This window comes from Lissotriton helveticus, chromosome 11, assembly GCF_964261635.1.
Source record: "Lissotriton helveticus chromosome 11, aLisHel1.1, whole genome shotgun sequence".
NCBI classification, from domain to species: Eukaryota; Metazoa; Chordata; class Amphibia; order Caudata; family Salamandridae; genus Lissotriton; species Lissotriton helveticus.
This window is the reverse complement of record NC_136072.1, coordinates 7,325,359-7,344,862: the sequence shown is the minus strand read 5'-3', so window position 1 is coordinate 7,344,862 and position 19,504 is coordinate 7,325,359. Positions and strand designations below refer to the sequence as shown.

Sequence of the window (19,504 nt, the reverse complement as noted above, 5' to 3'; positions counted from 1 at the left end):
TTTCCATATCTGGTGTCCCTCTTAAAGCTTCCTCTTGGTTTGGGTGCAGTCAAGCATGCTATTATCATTCATATTCTTACAAAACAAAACATAACAAACCTAAACCTTCTCTTCACTTGTCATTCACTTCCTCCCTTTCAATGCTTTTTATTCAAGCATTTGAAGTGTTTCACCCGCAGTTAGCTCACAAATTGCTAGTGTATTTTCTAAGTTCTCCAACGTGGGATGCTCTCTACGCTATGATGTAAATTTGATAATTTCAGTACTTATCTCTTTACATCGAATCTCATCTCACAAAATCAATCACCTCTTATTACTCTTCTAAACCCCTGCTGCCTTTGATATGGATGTTAATTCCATGCTTTTCTCTACCCTTCATTTTCGTATTGTAACTAGACAATCTAAATTTTCCTCATTCTGGTCTGGCCTCTCCTATTGTGTATCAGTTGATGGTCAACACTCTAACACCATAATTGTTCCATATGTACTCCCCTAGGCTCTGTCCTCTGCCCCATTATTCCGTATATGTACAATACCTCACTCAAGGCTTCTTATTTCTTAATTCGTACTGCACTGTTAATTCTAAACTCATGTTATCCACTTACACCTCATCCTTGATTTATACCACCCGTTCCTGAGACAGAAATATCAGAAAATAAATATTGTGATACATAAGTACAGTGATGTACAATTCTCATTAGTGAGAATGTTTAGTTTTCAGGTAATATCATCTTATATAATATGGATGTTTTAAACATTGTTTGCAATAATATATCGGTTGAAATATTATTGTTTCATTATTTAAATGTGTTTTATAATGTTGTTGTGTTACTATTGTTTGAATTCAATGAATTATTCCTTTTAATGTTTTGTAATTTGAAGTGATTTAGAACTTTTTATTTATTATTTTATACTAATTCATAGGTTTGTAGTGGGTTATTGCTGGGCCCTTGGTAGGCAATGTATTTTTGCCCATAACTCTGCTTAGGGTGGACCTAGGACGATAGGACCACCACCGAATCGTTCAGCATGATATGCTCCATGTGTGCAAGGCATCTGCTTGGTCCTCCCCCTACGTTAGGGGGGACCCCAAAATCATCACCTCTCTCATTGCCTGATATATTTCAAACCTCACTTTTGTGAATTGGTAATATGCCTTTTAGCATGTAAATGTAAAGCTGTTTATCAAAGGCTTGTGGGTGCAGTAGCTAACTCCGCTATGTGGCGGAGTCAGATTTTTTGCATGAATTCTGTGTTCTCATTGTTATGCAGAGTTAGCAAATCTCCGCAACCTCTGCCAACGGAGCGGAGTTCACTGCCCACGGTTAGAACTTACTGGAGGTAACAGGAGGGCAAGTTTTTTTGTAACATTTTTCAGAGTTTTATATAGTTCCAACTTGACCCAAACGTATCTGGTATCAGAGGACCTTACATGAGCCCCTAAGGACCCTCAGAAGCGAAGGGGACTTCATCCCCTACCAAGAGCGCACCAGGAGGTGTGTTTGCAGGGAGCTGCTAAGATGCCGCTCCCTGGGGTAAAAAGCAAAGTCTGCTTGCTTTGAACAAGCAAGAGCAAAGTGCTCTCGCTTGTTCAAAGCAAGCACACTTGTTTGCTATTGGATGGCAGGAGCACTGCCATCTGATAGAAAACTGTAATATCCTGAGGGTAGGAACCCAGGGACATTTCTGGAGATGGCCCTGGGAGATTGCGGTCCCCGGGCCATTTACACCCCAGGAGGGGGACCGCGTGGCACCATCCCATCTTTAAAATAGCCCCAGGGAGGTGGTGTTCCCCAGGGTAGCGTGTGGGGCTGAAGCTCACCAAGCATTATTCTAAATATAGCCCCAGGGAGGTGGCGTTCCCCAGGGCTGCAGGGGGGCCACCTGGCCCCCCTGGCATTTTAAAAAACTTGCCCTAGGAAAATGGTGGTCCCCAGGGCGGGAGCACCCCACACACTCTAATTAAATATAGCTTCAGGGAGGTGGCGGTCTCCGGGGCTGTGGTGAGTCACGTGGCCCCCGCACTTCAAAGTGTAAGCCATGGGGAGGTGGCAATCCCAGGGGCGACCGCATTTCTATTTATTACTGCCCCAGAACATGGCCTACTGCAGCCTAAAACGGGGAGCCCGTGCTTCATTTTTTTTAAAAAGAATTCTGCTGGATTCCCAGATCCACCGGGAATACCGCTGAGATTTGTTTTTAAAAATGTTTTCTCAGGGGCCCTGGGGGTCCATGTGGGACCCCCTGAACAAACCCAGGGGGTCTGGGTGTTTCTACCCTGCCCCCTTTTCCTTTTTTTTCACAATTTTGCTTGTGGCTCAGTTCAACCGAGTCCTAAGATGGCTGCCAACACTTCCTGGTTTGAATTGTTAGCAGCCAATGAGATCTCAGGCATAAGATTGGGAGGGTTTGCTGATCCAATGCGGCCACAGTTGTGTATCTGAGAAATCTTTACATTTCCCAGGAAATACTGAACGGATATACACCATTTAAAAAAAGAGTGTTTTCTGAACCAATAACTACTTTTTGCCAAATGTGGTGTAATTCCACTCAGCAGTCAGGCTGTAGCCTTGTCTAGAGTTTCCTATGAACATTAATATGGACAAAAAGTGTTTTGGGACCCTCCCTTTTTCTCAACCCCCGCTTGATGGATCACTCTGAAATTTACAAGACAGCAGCTGACGTGAATGCCCCATTAGTTTCTGAAAATTTCACGAAGATTCGTCAAACGGAACTAAAGTTATTGGCATCTCAAAAAACCCTTTTCTTATGGAAACTAGGTCCTAACAATAACTACCTACTGGCTAATCAGTACAGAGATATCTATAAATATCCTCTCATTCAGCCAGTCTCATGGCCTTCACATAGTTTTGTTGAAAACGAGTGTCAGCCACATGCTGGCCGCAGGTCACAATTAACCCCTTCACTGCGGCGGCTATTCCGCCGCAGTGCTAAGGGGGCGGGGCGGCCGGGCGGCGGCCGCATGCTGGTGATGGAACCGCTCCGTCACCAGCTGCGGTTGCGCTGTGCTCATGACAGAGTGGTTCTGCCACGGCCCCGCCCACTCAATGGAACGCTCAGCGCAGGCGCGGAATCCACGCCGCGCAGGCGCTCTGAGCAGGCCGTGACGGAACCGCTCCGTCATCAGCACAGCGCGACCGTAGCTGATGACGGAGTGGTTCCATCACCAGCAGGGGAGGGGTTAAAGAATCCCTTGTCAAGTTGAATAAAACTGTTAATCATTTCATGTCATCTATGTCAACCAAAATCCTACTATATGCTAATTTGAGAAAGCTTTTTCTGATTACTTTATTGAAAAGATTTTAGCAGATACTGCTTTCCCTTGCAGAGGTATGAAGTGTCTGGGACTGGGGTTGGTACCTCCTCCTCACTCTCTTACCTTGTTACACTGCTCAGTTCAGAAAGCATCTCTTCGGGCAGAGCCTTGTAGGCCAGTCCAATGACCCGGAACCCTTGTATGGTGTAAAGCTGGAGCTCGCTTGAAAAATTGAAAGGGACTGTTCAAAGAAAAAAACCACAATTCAACATTCTATTACATCCATTACATTCCCACAATTCTTACATTCTCACAATCTTAATTAGTTGTGAGACACCTCTTATTAAAAGCACTGGAATGAGGAGGTGTTATCAGAGTAATGATAGTACTGGCAAGTAATCGACGCATTGCCATCTGATCACATTCTCGTCACAGAGCTTATGTCCTGAGTATATACCAAAGCCACAGGACTGACACTGTTTGCCCACCAAATGAACCTGACGGAATGCCATGTTCAGACACTGAGGATGAAGGCTCGAATGAGAAAAGAAACAAAGCCCTGAGTGCTAGCACTAAACCCCACCAACATGCACTAGAAGCCCAAAAGGCGGAGGGCACAAACATGTGCAACCAGTGAAAAGGGGGGCAAGCGTAGAGGCCACCCACCATAGCAACACATAATAGAAGGCAAGACTGCCAAGGAATAGGATTACGAAACGTCTGTACTGACCTATTTTAATTTCAAAAGTCCTATTCAGGTTCTAACATGCCAGAGCACCCCAGATATGATCAGCAAGCTTGATAAAGCGGCGATAATTTTATAGCCTTTCTTGACAATATGCCCCAAAGTTTTGTTTTTGCTCACTGTTGACCCCCTTTTGTACTGCTTTGGCCGCCATAAGTGTGGCAGGGTATGCTCAGACCAGAGTCCCTTGCTCACTTTGCCACTGGATTCAAGCAAGCCGGGCTGAAGACGGCTGGAATGCCAGAAACCGGTCCTCGGAAGCTTGTTCCGGTCCAGGGAAGGCATGGCTTGGCAGTTCGGGCTGGACTGTTCCCATGAGGCACAGGGTCAGACTAATTTGCATATAGCCATGTCTGAACTGGGGTGGCAGAGTGGGCTAAAGAACGGTGATGGATCAAACCCAGATCTTTTGAATGGGTGTGAGTGTTTGATTGGTTCAGATGCTCCGTCCATCACCACCCACTTTTGTACCACTGTTGACTCACTAGCATATCCATTTTCAAGAGATGCAGGGAGACCATGCAGAAGCCAGTCTTTAGCGGTGCACAACTGAACCTTGGCGTTTTCACGGTCAACAGGGATGGTTCTCTTTCGGGCAGTCATTGCACTCTCTCTGGCGGTGCCTTGCTCCCGGTTGAACCACGCCGTGTTAACATCATTCCAACTCCCTCTTCGAAGAGAAATGAGCCACACTCTCTACCTGCCTGGATACCCTCCTGGGTGATTAGTGAGCTATAAAAATAAATATAACATACCATAGTACACTGGAACTTTGCAGTTGTCTATGATTTGAGTACTTGTGTAGATAGGAATGCATTCTTGTCTCCTTTACTACTACTAATAATAATAGTAATAAAATGCATGACATAGCTGAAAGACTTGCTCTTTAAAAACACATCACTGCATTGGTGATTCTTTTAGTCTTCAAATTTTTATTGATAGCATACATGGACCACATTCAGGTGGTAGCATATTTTCTTTAATTTCTTTGGCGTATGCTTGAATTTTGTATTTGTATGCAGTATTTATAAAGCGCAACTATCACCCAACGGGTATCTTGGCGCTATAATACGTGAATCATTAATAAGTGGAAGGCAAAGGAAGTGGGTTTGACAGCGGGTCTCCAGAGCTGTCAGGTTCTGGGGAACGGCCATGTTTTGACCTTTTTCCTAAACTGCAGGAGGGCATGAGACTGTCTAATTTCCACAGGAAGGTTATTCCAGAGTTTGGCAGCAGCTGAGCTAAACGCCCTACCTCCTGATTTGACTCATCGAACTTAGGGGGCTCTCACCAGACAAGCAGCGGAAGAGCGAGGGCATCTTGTTGGAATATACCATGCAAAGGTCTCCTGAAGGGGTTTGGGTCCAAAACCGTGAAGAGCCTTGAAAACCAGGCAGAGAGACTTGAACTGAACTCTCTGCCTTATTGGTAGCCAATGAAGCTCTGCAAAGACCAAAGAGCCTGACGTGGTTTCATCAGTGTCAATTTGGCTACCAAGTTTTGGACTCTTTGAAGACGTTCAATCAAAAATGTTGGGGCCTCCAATAGAAGGGCGTTACAATAATCTAACCTACTGAGGATGATACTTCCATCGATCAGCGCTCTGGCCGTCCTTGGCAACAGTGGGAGGATCTTCCTCAAAGCTCTGATCAGGGAAAAACAATTCCCCACCAACTTGTTTACATGTGTTTCCAAAGTTAAGTTAGCATCAAGCATAACTCCAAGGCTACGTACTGCTGTGGCAGGGACCAGAGTAGAAGTAGTTGGAGCAGGCCAAAAATTGTCTGGAAATGGGGGGGGGGGGACTTTTCCCACAGCACAGTATAAAACTTCAGTCTTGTCTGAATTAAGTTGAAGTGAGTTGGCTCTTAGCCCGTGAGCAGTGTCTTGCATGCATTCATGAAATGTCGCCAGGGAGATGGACTGATTTCCCTCAAGGGAGAAGAAAAGCTGAGTGTCGTCGACATAGTTCACCAATTTCACACCATGTGCCTTTCTGATTTCAATCAAGGGTCTCATATAGATGTTAAAGAGAATAGAGTTTATCGACGATCCCTGAGGAACGCCATGAAGGATATTGGAAAACTTAGATTGATACAGTGGGAGAGAGACTGCCTGACATCTGCCGGATAAATAGGAGCGGAACCATTCTAGAGCCGTCCCTGACACCCCGACCTCTTCCAGCCTGATCAGCAGAATGTCATGGTTGACTGTGTCAAAAGCGGCAGACAGGTCAAGCAAAATAAGAATGCCAGATTGTCCACTGTCTGCCCGCAGGCGAAGATCGTCTAACACGGTAACCAGAGCAGTCTCATTTCCATGGCCAGGTCGAAAACCAAACTGAACTTCATCCAGCCTGGAGTTAGATTCCAGGACAGGGTTTTGCTGACCAGTCGTTCAATGATTTTAATCGGATATGGCAACAGAGAAATCGGTCTATAATTACCAGCACAGGTCGGGTCGAGTGTCACTTTGTTCAAGAGTGGAGTAACCACAGCTCGTTTCCAACAGGCTGGTTAAAGAAGTTAAAGAGCTATTGCAGATCTGACGCAGAAAGGGAAAAAGCTCAGACCCCAAATCTCTCCAGATCTTGTGCGGGAGAGGTTCTAGAAGGGAGCCCGATGACACACCCGAGACAAATCTGTTAAAAATCTCCTCCGAAATCCGAAATAAGAAATAAATAATAATTAACCACTAGACCAGCTTGCCCAGAACTGACCTATTGCTTTTGCCAATGCATGTTATAACTAAATTGTGTTCTGGGTACAAAAGTCAATTTTTTGACAAAATTGGCATCTTTCCAGAATACTATTTTTACCTCCAACTCTTTTTATATGGCTTGCTATTTATAATTCTGTTCAAATTCTGTATAGATACAGGAGAGGTTTTGCAGGAAGAATGAGCATATTCCATTTTCAATATTTCTCCCCATTTCTGTGCACAACTTTTAATCGGTTACATAATATAAGAAAGAAATATTCCCCAATATATGTAATAAGAATATTGCAAGTGAAGTTGGAATTCCATAACTTTGTAGCGGTGTCACCTGGCGCCCTCATGAGTATGTCTAGAGAAGGGACCAGAGAACCCTACAAGGTTTCCCAATGTTGTAAATGCTCAATGAGGAGTTATTTTTACTCCATGTCTCTGAATACCTGTCTCAGGTCTGCAGAAGCTGATCACCTTCTCGGGTGCTCCTTTCATGAAGACCAGGCACTGGTCGCCCCCAACCACCTGCGTGACAACCGACATCCTCTGTAGGCCTGAGGAAAATGGGAACTGGTGCACGATGGCGAGGCCTTCGATAGGAACCTATGGACAAAGTAGAACGTAAAGTCAGCATGATGTTAAACACCTAGATAAGCATTTCTTTTAGTTAAGAGGTCTACGGTTTTTGTGAGCACTATATGGCGGTATCATCTATGATAGTGCCAGTGTGCAGTCCGGCTCGACTGATCGAGACCTTGGAGTCTTGGCACAACCAACTTTTAGTATTGGATGACACCCAGGGGCTCTCACAGGTGATGGGAAGGCACAACCAGCCTTGGACCTCAGAAGAGCAGAAGTTGGAGTTAAATGTGGTGTTGTACTATGATTTTTACATCTTTGTTTTATAAAATGTCTTCTCGTTCTCTGATTTCTGAGGTGCTTATGTTCTTATCTACTTGCATGTTGCTAAAAAGAAAGAAAATTCCTAATGAAATGTTTTTTGATTTAGTAAGCTTCATTGTATTGTTCAATGTACAACACATTACATTTTTCCTTTTGAATATTAAATTTCAGCTAATTTTATTTTAGTTCAAATTGTGGTTTTCATATATGTCTGAATCCTTCTTTTCATGCATCTGTATTTATTGTAAAAAATATTTAATTTTCATCTTATTATGTCTTTTTTTCAAAATCATTACCCATTTCATATGACATTGTTTTGCTGTCACTATCCACAATTTTAGGTTATCTACTTGTATATTTCTCTTCTAGTAGATCACTGTTGTTTTCAGTTTTTTTTCCTCACATATTGCTTTGACTTTGGGATCACATACATGTGTTGTTTAGTGTTTTTAAATCCAGATAACTTGAATCTCACCCTTGTCAACCATTGCTTCTAGTGATACCTTCAAAAACGACACTAAAGGTTTTATATTTTGTTCATGCCATGCCCAGCTGAGGACACAGACTCAGGCATGCTTCTATGCTACAAAGGTTCATAGTATTTGTTCAGTCCAGCATTTGCACCTCTTTTTAGGGAGTAGCCTCTATGTTTCCCTGAGCTCTGCCTGCTTCTTGTCACCTTTGTAAACATCAAATAAGCCATGAAGAGAGCACAGAATGACTGCCAGGAGGCACTTCCAGAATCTTATTCTCAAACCAGGCATGAATAGATTAGTTTATTTTAAAAAAAATTTGTGTGGACTATGGCTTGGAAGTTAATGTGACTAAAACCAAGCTCATGGTTTTTAATCCTCATCGTAGTTTTAAAAGTAAACTTATCATGAATGGCCAACCATTAGAGGTGGTCAATGCCTTTACGTATCTAGGGATTCATGTGGCAAAGGACATTAGATGGGCGCAACACATAGACATAGCGGTACTAAGACATAGGCAACTTGCAGGAGCCCTACATTTGGAGCATAAAAGATCTTTAACCAAGCCAATAAAGTCTGTTCTCCAGGTTTATGAGGCTAAGGCTCTCAGCTCAGCGCTTTACGGCGCTGAGCTGTGGGGGTTTGAGAAACTGAAGCCACTGATAATCTCGGAAAACAAGTTTTTCCGAAGTATTACTGGACTTCCCGTGAGTACCCCCTTGCTGCCACTTAGGTATGACCTTGGTAGGAAGGCTATTGCGGATTTAGCAAGGCTCCGTCAAATTTTATAATGGCGTAGGCTCTGGACAACTCCAGAGCTCCTACACTATGCGGTAGGATTCCTGGACATTATCAAATCCGATGTTTTCCACAAAGTTAGCTGGCTGAATGAACTCAGAGACACCTTAGTTGCCCTAGGTATGCAAATGCTGTGAGAAAACCCGGAGACAGTGTTATTCCCATCCAAAAAAGTTTTCAAGGAAATTTATTGGGAGAAGGTGGCCCACCGAAATTGGAGTGGTACTGGCTCCTCGACTATGGCTGGAGGTTTTTTAGAGGCAAAGCTTAATCCCAGCTTAGAGCATTATAGGGATGTTATTACCAAACCAGGGGACAGGAAGCTTTTCTTCCAACTCAGAGTAGGTTCCCTACCCCTTAGGTCTTTGACTGGCAGGTGTGGTAGTTCGACTATTAGTAACTGCCCTGCATGCGGAGACCATAAGGAAACTATTGGCCACTTTTTATTTGCTTGCCTGGCCTATGCAACTCCAAGACGAGCCTGGTTAACTCCACTGTGTAAGTCCTTAGGTACTACTAGTAGTACTGAAGCTTTAAGAATCATACGCACTAGCACTTTATAGCCCATCTCAATAGCAACTGCTAAATATCTAGGATGGGCACGGATGGTTAGACAGAAGCTTTGGCATTGATCGCTGACTGTGTCTTTGTCGCAAAGGAACATTCATTATGTTAGACAACGTATAAAATTAGTATTTGTAACCCATAGGCCATCTGTATATAGCAATCGAGATGAACTTTTTAATGATTGTTTATGGACTATGTTTTTACTTATCTGCTTGTAATTTATATTTTAATTAATCTTTAATTGATTGTAAATCACTGAAATAACATAGAACTTTTACGCTGTTATGAGTGAATCTCGAATAAAGCTAAATTTGAATTGAATTGATTAGTTTATGTTATGACTTTCTCATAGAGTCCAACCAAGGGAAGAAGATTGATACAAAACAAAAACAAATCTGAAATGCAGCTACTAAACAGCAGCAACTACCTCCGTTCTTGGTTCAGAGAGGATGCAACGTCAGGTTGGGCGTCACCGGTATAATTCTCTCACGCATAATTACTCGTAATTAAGACAAAGTTACTCAGAAGTTTGCAAACTGTGTGAGAACTGTATTCCAACAGTTAGAGCTAATTTCTTATTGCAAAATGCATCCTTATATTCGAAATGGGCCAGAGTATGCATCTTGCACTTAGAAGATAGCACTATATGCTACAGGACAAGAGTAGCATAGCAACACCTCGCTCTCTCCAAGGACTATATTTACAAGAATATAGCTGCGTAGTGCCAACACAGACAACTGTGTGCCATAGTGCAAGGGTGTCTGACCTGCATGGGCGATTGTTTATGTGCAGGATGGACACCTTCCGGCACATAAACAATCTTCCAAGGTGATTTGCTCTTTCTATGTGTGCTGCAGATTGCCTCACACATAGAAAGAGAAACGACGAGGAGGAATAAAAGTATTTCTCCTCGTTGGGCCAATCTAACACCTGCTTTTACATGATGTTATTTTTTGGTGCTGCCTAAGATTTACACATCTCTCTAAATACAGGGCAGCATCAAAAAGCAATGGGTGCAGAGCATTGCATCACTGGAACGTCTGAAAAAGTGACGCTCCCGTGACGCAATCCCCTTGCAAAGATGCCTCTTAGTTTGTTGTTCCTTTGCTCCTGCGACAGGAGTTTTACCCCAAATTACTCTTAATTTCTCAAGCTACTGTAATCATATAATTTTTGTAATTCTGCATCAAAAGAGTAATTCAAAATTGCTAAAATTATTCTGGTTACTCAATCCTAATTCAAATGTCTCCCAGGCATATTGCCAGCACTCTATGGGGCCTCCACCAGTGCCAGGCCACTATCCCTGTGGCAGGTGCAGTGTCTGTCACTTTACCACTGCTACTAAAACCATAGATCTAGGCATTGATGAACCATGGGTGACCAGGAAACACACTAACTGCACCAAAGAAAATGATATATATCTATATGATCACTGCCACTCATGCAACATCTGAAATATAGGATTGACATCTCGAAAGATTCCTACCTAGTAGCATCAGGTGCCACCTGGATCTACAGATTTCAGAGCATTCCCATGCTCAGAGATTGGCCCTCCACCTCCAGAAGTTCAGAAGTGTTGGTTCTCCTCTTCCAGTTATGATCTCTTTTTCACAGTTGTCTTTTACGGCTTTTATTGACTTCCATTCTCACCCGGTAGGGCTCCCGGCAGAGGCTCATTATCATTATGTAAGACTTTTGTGCCATGGACGCCATTGAGACATGATGATTGACCACATTATTAGGTCAGTAGCTCCCTGAGTCCTCCAAGGTGTAGGAACAGATATTGGCCCCCTCCTCTAGCGGGTCAGAGATCTAGGTCCCTAGTTTGAGTTATTTTTGCTCCTTCCCTGTTTTCTTGTAGTACTTATTTGCACGTATACTAACCCGCCCTGCTGTTGAGAAGAGACACAGTTTACGGCACAGATGCCATCGACACAGGCCCATTGGTAGATGCCAGTGATCAGTATATATGTCCAAATGTTGCGTGAATTACAGGAAGTTGTCTGGACATGCACATTTTTTGATTTGGACATTTTAGAGAATGTTATACGCTCCCTGCCAATCACATCAGAGTGCTGCTGAGGAGGACACCTTCACTAGAATCCGAGAGGTGTCGCAAGGCCTTTCAGGTGTTCCTCAACCAGGATCCCTTTGCTTCAGAGGTTCAGTTGCAGGGGAGTTTCAGGAGTTGTATTATTAGGTCTTGGCTCAATCACATGTGGTTTGGCTGTCATATTTGGACTCAAGGAATTCCATAGTCCAGGGCCTGCACTCCCAATGATAATCCTCCATAACTGTGTAGTCTCTGAGCAGTGGCTCATGGTTTGAGTGTTGGTTTCTAGCGGGTGGGGGTATTTTAGCACTTTCCTCCATTAGGTACTGTGGACAGCGCAAAGGACCCCAAACTTGAGTCCTGGGTTGCCTTTTTGATGCTCAGGCGTTATTGAGATGCCTTATTCTACATCAATGTTGGACACTGCACCCTCGTCATAAGCATTAGGTTAATTAAATTTTTCTAAACAGTTAACTTTTTACTATAGTATTAAATAGCAATTTGAGATGGTTTGATCTATTAAGAGTTTTATATAAATGTTCTCAACAGTCATTCAACATTACTCCAATAACTCATGAGACTTAAACAAATGCACACATATAGAATGTAAGTACCTTGGCGGCCTTCGGTCCGGGCTTGAGAATCATTGATGATGATCGCTTCCCTTCGATGTCTTCATTGATCTTCTGATCCTGAACCACCTGGCAACAAAAGAAGGAAATCATGTAGGTCACTGATCAGCAATAGATCACACCACGCAGGATCAATATAACTTCACTGTATTCAAGCTGAGGTCTAGCTATCTGCCTTTGGTTCTAGGAGATAAGTTTGTGGGTACTGAAGATTCATCCTTGTGGCTCCTTGACACTCTTGCCTGACTCTTGAGACATGCTTGGCACATGAAGCAGAATTTCCCAGGGAAGGATGAAGCCAATTAGGAAAATCACAAACTAATATTTTACAGATCACCAGCCTTCCAGTTAGCTTGCAACAGATGGATTCCACAAGGTGCCCAAGCCCCCAAAGACTCATGCTGCCTTTTCCATGATCCTTATAACTCCTGAATATATGGGGACTGACATAGAGAGAGATAGTCAGCAGACAGATGCCAGGAATAGCCAGGGGTGTAACACAGGCCCCCGCAGCCCACGCGGTGCGGGGGGGCCTGCAGCTCCAGGGGGCCCCCTCGGCACTGAGCTCCTAATTCAGCCCCGGAGGGGGCCCCTCTACATACCTTGCAGGGAGGCCCCCTCAGTTTTCGTTACGCCAGTGAGAATAGCAACTCCCCCTTTTGCTTACCTCTTGTGTCACCCATGTCACTTAGGGCCTGATTATTATGTGGTTGGTGTATCCCTGTTTACACATGATTTGGAATTACAAGTAAAAAGGTATTTAATATATCCAATAATTATCAGCTGCATTAAATACCTCAAGACTCATTACATTTTGGCAGGTCAAACCTGCTGAAATTTAATAGGGAAATGCATAAGATATTTGACATATCTTGCAGATTTTGTTGGGTTAAACACCAAACCCTGCATGTTATTCTCAATGAACTCGTAATAGGTTGTATCTATCGCACATGATAAATAACGTACCCCATAGTAATGGTATTTATAAGGCACGCAATCACTAGCGCCTACACTGGTAATCAGGGCCTTAGCGTGTGGAAATAGGGTTGTACCAATAACATATTTCCTTTCTGGATCCATCTGGTACAGCCACATTTCCAAAAATATTTCCTGCACAAGGGAAAAGACTCCTGGCACATGTGGAACATTAACCCCTTCCCTGTTCCGCGAATTCCGCTGCACCGCGGCGGGGCTAGGGGGTGGGCGTGGCGCTTCGGTGTTCATGACGGCTCCACGCCGTCATGAGTCACGGGCGGCATGTGCTCATGATGGCGTGGTGCTGTTATGACCCCACCCACTCATTATTTCGCCCGCACTGGTGGGGAATTAGTCACACGTGGGCAGAGCGGCAGCGGCATGACAGCTCCACGCCGTCATGAGCACATGCCTACCGTAACTCATGACCGTGTGGAGCTGTGATGAGCACCCAAGGGGTTAAATATACTTTTACCAAACATGGACCCGCAGCTACGGCTTCTCTTTTCCAGGATCCACCCCCCGCATTACACATTGGAGCAACTTTAAGGAAGGGAACGGTTCTGACATGGTGGCCCACTCTTAATGGGTGATGGGGTTTTTAATGTGGTGCTATTCCACTTCTATCTCAATCTTACAGAGGTTTGGGAGATATGTTTGTATAACACAAAATGAAATCTACTAAGGGTGTGTGTGGGTTGTCGGATAATAGTGACTTCTTATTCAGAACACAACGGAATTGGCACTAATGAAGTGGGTATTACCCAAAAACAACAACAAGTGAATAACTATATTGATCTTGGGGAGATGATATCTGAGAGATCAGCGCATGGTTTCTAAATTTTCAACCAGTGGTAGATGCAGATCACGGCAAGGGGTGCTCTGGTTGAGAAGGTTCCTGCAAGAGACTGTGGTATCTACATCTGAGGTCTTCTATGCTAGTGTGATGGTGATTATGAACAACGAAGGACGTCTTACCCAAGAGGTGCCTTCTAACATCTTGAGGTCCAGCGGATCCCCTTGGAGTTTCCCATCGATGACCATCAGTGAGGGGCAGCTGGCGAGGGCTCCTAAGAGCGGCCCCCAGGGTAAGGCTTCACCAGAGCTGAACTTGTAAACTGCCTGAAAACTGAAACAGAAACAATATTGAGGACTCATGCTTGCCTGTTAGTAATGTCAATGATATTGTTTTAAAGGAATAAGAAACACAGCATTACCATCTGTATGAAGGCGGGCAGCATCATAGTGACTCAGCAAAGGCGCCTCTGTCCTCCAGTGTGGAATGATATCTCCCTGCGTCTACAGGTGTCGGCTCACACTGATATCCATCACTGAAAAGTCTTACTCACCTTCATATAGGACTGACTGCCTTTGCACTTTCTGGAGCTCAACCCTTTGAAAAACAGTTTCTTCTCCTCTCTCCCTCTGTACAGGTCTCCTTTGCTCCTTCCCCAAATTCCACCATGAGGAACTCTCTGTTCAGGCTCTCTCTGCAGCCGCCCCCCCCTGTCCCCCCCCCCAACAGGGTCTGGAACTTCTTCCCACCCTCAAAATCAAGCAGATTCGCTCATTTAAATTTCCCTTCTGTTTGGCTGCCCCATTTCTGCAAAGTTTTAAAAGTGTTTGACTTAGTGTACTTCCAGCAAAGTGTTCCCTCTTCTCTCTAGTTATTTATGATACTTTGAATCGCAATGTTGATTGATATGTCTCTTCAATGACATTTACGTTATTCATTAGCTTTCTTCTTGTCTGTAAACTGCCCTGGTGCCTTTGTGTTAGGGATCACAATTTATATAGCTTAGGAAAAATAGACTTATGTGTGAACATTATACACATCCCAATACATTTCAGACTGCAAGCTTAATCAGAGCATTTCCATGAGATTAAAATGTCTAGTCTTTATATACGTTACGTCACACCTACTTCATACGTGTACTGAAGCCTGTGCAGGTGCTCTGGCCTTTTCTTTCGTACCCAGACAACGCCTCTGTGGCTCGGTTTTAGTTGCTCCATTCGCTCGTCTCAGAAGGAAATTCGTAAATCTACACCCCTGGGTTTTACTCCCATATTATGGGTGCACATATACATTTTTTTAAATTAACATAGGTAGCCATGAGTCTTAAGTCAGAAGGATAGTGGTATTTACAATAGGTGTTGATCTGTCTTTGTTCTGTCTTTAAACAATCTTTAGCCTGACTTTAAACGGGCCATTTATTGTCAGACTGCCTTGAGGTTTTAAGCCATTAAGTAAGGCAGAGGTTTAACCCTGTGCATGCTGGTGACGGAACCACTCTGTCACCAGCCACGGACGCGCTGTGCTAATGACGGAGCGGTTCCGTCATGGCACGGCCGCCGCGCCTGCACGGCATGAATTCCGCACCTGCGCTGAGCGTTCGATTGAGCGGGCGGGGCCGTGACGGAACCAGTCCGTCACAAGCACAGCGCGCCCGTGGCTCGTGACGGAGTGGTTCCGTCACGAGCATGGCGTCGCCGTGCGTATCCCCCTCCCCCCCGGAATTACCGCTGCGGCCAAGGGGTTAAAAAAGCATTTCTCTTGGCTTGAAAGCAGCTTAAGTCTATTCTTCTTAGCTTACCACTGGCCTTTCCTCCCTGTGTTATTTGTAAGATTGTTTTACCCCAGGGAGAGCACTCCTTTCATTGTTTACAACTGTGTAAAGATCGTTTCAATCTCTCCTGGGTATTTTAGTGCTTCTGTTCCACTTAAATTGTGGTTATTACTAGGTCCGAAGAGGATAAACTATGGGGCAGATTTACTACTTCTGACGCATCTCTGCTAATCAGCAGGGCTGCGCCAGAAGAGTTGCGACACATCTGCCCACCCGTGCGCCACCACTGATGCGCCACATTTACAATGCGGCGCACAATGGCGCTCGGATGGGCAGATGTGTGTCGCAACCCCCGGTGGAAAGGCTGCGCATTGCTGAAGCCGCGTCGCAAGCGCGACGCAGCTCCAGCAAGGCTCGGGGTGCCCCTATTCCTAACATGCTGCGTCAATCCTTACGCCAGCTCCAAGCAGGCGCAGGGTTTTGATGCAGCATGGCCCTAAAAGTCTTGTAGATTTCACCCAGCCACTTTTCTGCACCGGAACACCCCCCCCCTGCGCTGGAACGCCTACATGTGGCGCAGGGCTGTTCAACATGACGCATCTCCCAGATGTGTCCCGTTGTAAATATCCCGCAGCACGGCACTAGCTTTGCGCCGCCGCTTCATCACAAAAGTGACGCAACGGCACCGTAAAAGAGGCGCAAGGGGCTTGTAAATCTGACCCTATATCAATAGACGGCCTTTTACCGCACATTAAATGAACATACACTGATGATGGAAATGGTACTTACATTCAGGAGCGCGACATTCCCGTTCTCTAATGCACAAAGCCCAGGTCCCCTCAAAACATACAAAACTGTACATTTTGTTCATAACCAAACTCACCCGTTCTCTCCTGCGGGGACGAGTCCCCACAGATCCAGGCCGTCTTCTGTTAATGTTCCTGTCTGTGGGAGAATATGAAATAATGTTACGTATTCCAGCTCTTCCAGAAAGTGTCACATGAGGAAGATTCTATTGAGGAGTGCTGAGCAGCATGCAGAGAGCAGAGTTAGCAATGAAATGTGTCACAAGCAGGGCTTTAAGTGGGCCGGGTCTCAGCGGGTCTGAGCACCAGCAGTTTTTTAAAGGGGGCCTCGAAACGGTTCTCTATCGGGCTCTATTTTGTGCCCTGGCACAGGCGGTCCATTTTCTCCCAGACTGCAATCACAGCAGGCACATCGATGTGTGCGTGCTCACACTGCTCACTTCTCACTAGTGGAGAGTTACGGCATGACATCATAAGATGTTGTAGGGGAAGGGAAGTCCTTTAAAGAGTCATTTTCTCTCTGGATTTCTCTTCTCTTTTTGAAACTCAGGAGCAGCAACATTGTGGTGGTGTCACCAGGGCTTTAAGTGGAAGCTTTTTCAATATTATATACAACAAGCCATAGGTGCTGCTTATTTATCTTATGCAACTAACAACCATTGACAAAGCCAATAGTCCTGACTTGTAGGTATGATGTTATTTGTTGTATCATATATCTGGATGCAATGACAGAAACAGCAAAATACAAGTCGGGCGGCACACTATGCTAAGCACAGGTTTTTGGCTGACATGTTTTAAGCCACACCCTTAAACATATTGGCCACACCCCTTTAAGAGACCCCCCCCCCAGTTTTTTTCATCCCACTTAAAGCCCTGGTCACAGGTGAAGAAAACCAGAATGGACGACCTCACTATCCGACCTTTCAATGTCATCTGATCCAGCCGCCACCTGTTGCAACATTTCTCTCCAGCCCGCGTCCTTGACTCTCTTTTATTTATGTGTTGAGTCCCCTATAAATGTACTGATTATTCAACATCAATGATATAGACCCAATACCTGTTTGGGATTGGATTGGTGTAAACATGGAGACTACCATCCAATCAGATTCAGGTTCCCATGGTTTCAACCAACCAGCCCTTAGTGCGGGCGTGTCTTGGAAAGGACATCTGATGATGCCACAGAAAAGGAACCCGGGGGTCCATTGAGCCTCTCTCTGGGAAGTGGAGGCTCAACAAACTCCTCATCCACGCACATAAAGCCCTACACAACGCCAGACCAGCATACCTTAACGGTCGACTCAGCTTCTACACCCCCAACCGAAGCTTCCGCTCAGCCAACCTCGCCCTTGCCACAGTTCCACGCATCCGGGAAACCACCGCCGGCGGCAGATCCTTCTCCTACCTCGCCGCCAAGACCTGTAACACTCTCCCTACCAGCCTACAACAGACCCAGGACCTGCTGGCCTTCAGAAGACTTCTCAAGACCTGGCTCTTCAGCATCCCCCCCTGCCCACCCAGCATCTTGAGACCCTCACGGGTATGTAGCGTGCTTTACAAATGATTAATTGATTGAACAAACACCTCCCAAGCAACACCCCTGGCTCTGCTTTGAACAGGAAGCCCCTGGAGCCCTGCCCAGGAAGCAGCTGCCATTCCTCACCACTGTGACCACTGCAGATTGTTTTCAAATACATTTATCAGATTGCGGATTCATCATTTTTTCTCCTCCTGTCCAGATATTACATTTTTTTTAAATTTAAAAATTTGAATACCCTACTTTTGACACACTATCAATTGTAAAGGACCTTCAAGCTTGTAGCTTCCTCTCTTAAAATGAAGTGCAAATGCATAATGCCTTCAAGCCAGTACAAGCTCTTCAGGGGCATAACACAGGCCCCCGCAGGCCCTGTGGTGCGGGGGGGGGGGGGAGCTCCAGGGGGGCCCCATGACACAGTAATCTGGCTGAGAGCTCCGGATTAATTCTAGAAGGGTGGTCCCCTCCACGTACCTTCCAGGGGGCCCCCTTAAGTTTCATTACACCAGTGAGGCTCATCAGATTCTGAGATGGACCGGCCCAAGGCCCAGCTCTCCTGTGATGCGGCACCGCTCTGCTCTTCTCCATTTTCTGAGTGCTTTCTCTTGCTTTTGCCTCATTTTTTACTTCATTCTACGCCCCCATTTTTCTGAGTGTTTTTCCTGCCTTTACCTCGTTTTTACCGCTTTCTCCATCTTTTCCCCGAATATTTCCGAGTGCTTTTCATTCTTTTAACTAATTATTCTGCGTTGTCCTTTCTTTCCCCATTTCATCTAACTGCTTTTCCTGCTGTACCATCATTTTTTTGCTGCTTTTCCTCCATTTACCCCATTTTTCTAAGTGCATTTCTTGCCTTTGTCACATTTTTACTGCTTTTTCCTTCCATTCCCTTCATCTGTGAGTGTTTTTCCTGTTTTTTCCTTCCATTCCCCCCATTTTTCTGACTGCTTTCCCTGCCTTTGCCTCGTTTTAACTGCTTTCTCCTTCCCTCCCCCGTCTTTGAGTGCTTTCTGCTGCTTTTGCCTCATTTTAACTGATTTCTCCTTCCTCTCCCCCATTTTTCAGAGTGCTTTCTCTTCTCACCTTGTTTTCTACTGCTTTCTCCTTGCCTCTCCTCCTTTTTTTGAGTACTTTTCCTGCCTTTGCCTCATTTTAACTGCTTCTTCCTTCCGCTCCTCCTTTTTCTGAGTGCTTTCTGCTGCTTTTACCCCATTTTTTACTTCTTTCTCCGCAAAGCAGCCAGCAGCTCCATGCCTCACTTTAGAAATCCTTATTGATTGGATCTTTGACACTGACTTGCTGCATTGCGTAGAAGAAGAGAACCGTGTATTGAGGCCCTCATTTATAGGGATGTGGCATAGGGTAGCGCAGCCAGTCAGCTTGTTGCGCCGCCCTTTGCCAAAGTAAAAATGCATGAACTCACTGTATTTATGCAATACGGTACATTCCTGTCCTTCCCCCCTGC

The 19,504-nt window shown here is 45.0% G+C and overlaps 1 protein-coding gene across 1 annotated transcript in view; it reads right to left on the bottom strand.

Moving 5' to 3' along the window:
• The window catches only part of LOC144792071 (putative cation-transporting ATPase 13A4), a 238,349-nt gene that overhangs the window by 52,980 nt on the left and 165,865 nt on the right, over window positions 1–19,504 (bottom strand). The window contains 5 exon segments of the mRNA XM_078666918.1: window positions 3,401–3,518; window positions 7,178–7,334; window positions 12,140–12,226; window positions 14,111–14,261; window positions 16,583–16,644. Coding sequence (XP_078523044.1) covers window positions 3,401–3,518; window positions 7,178–7,334; window positions 12,140–12,226; window positions 14,111–14,261; window positions 16,583–16,644 — 575 coding nt within the window.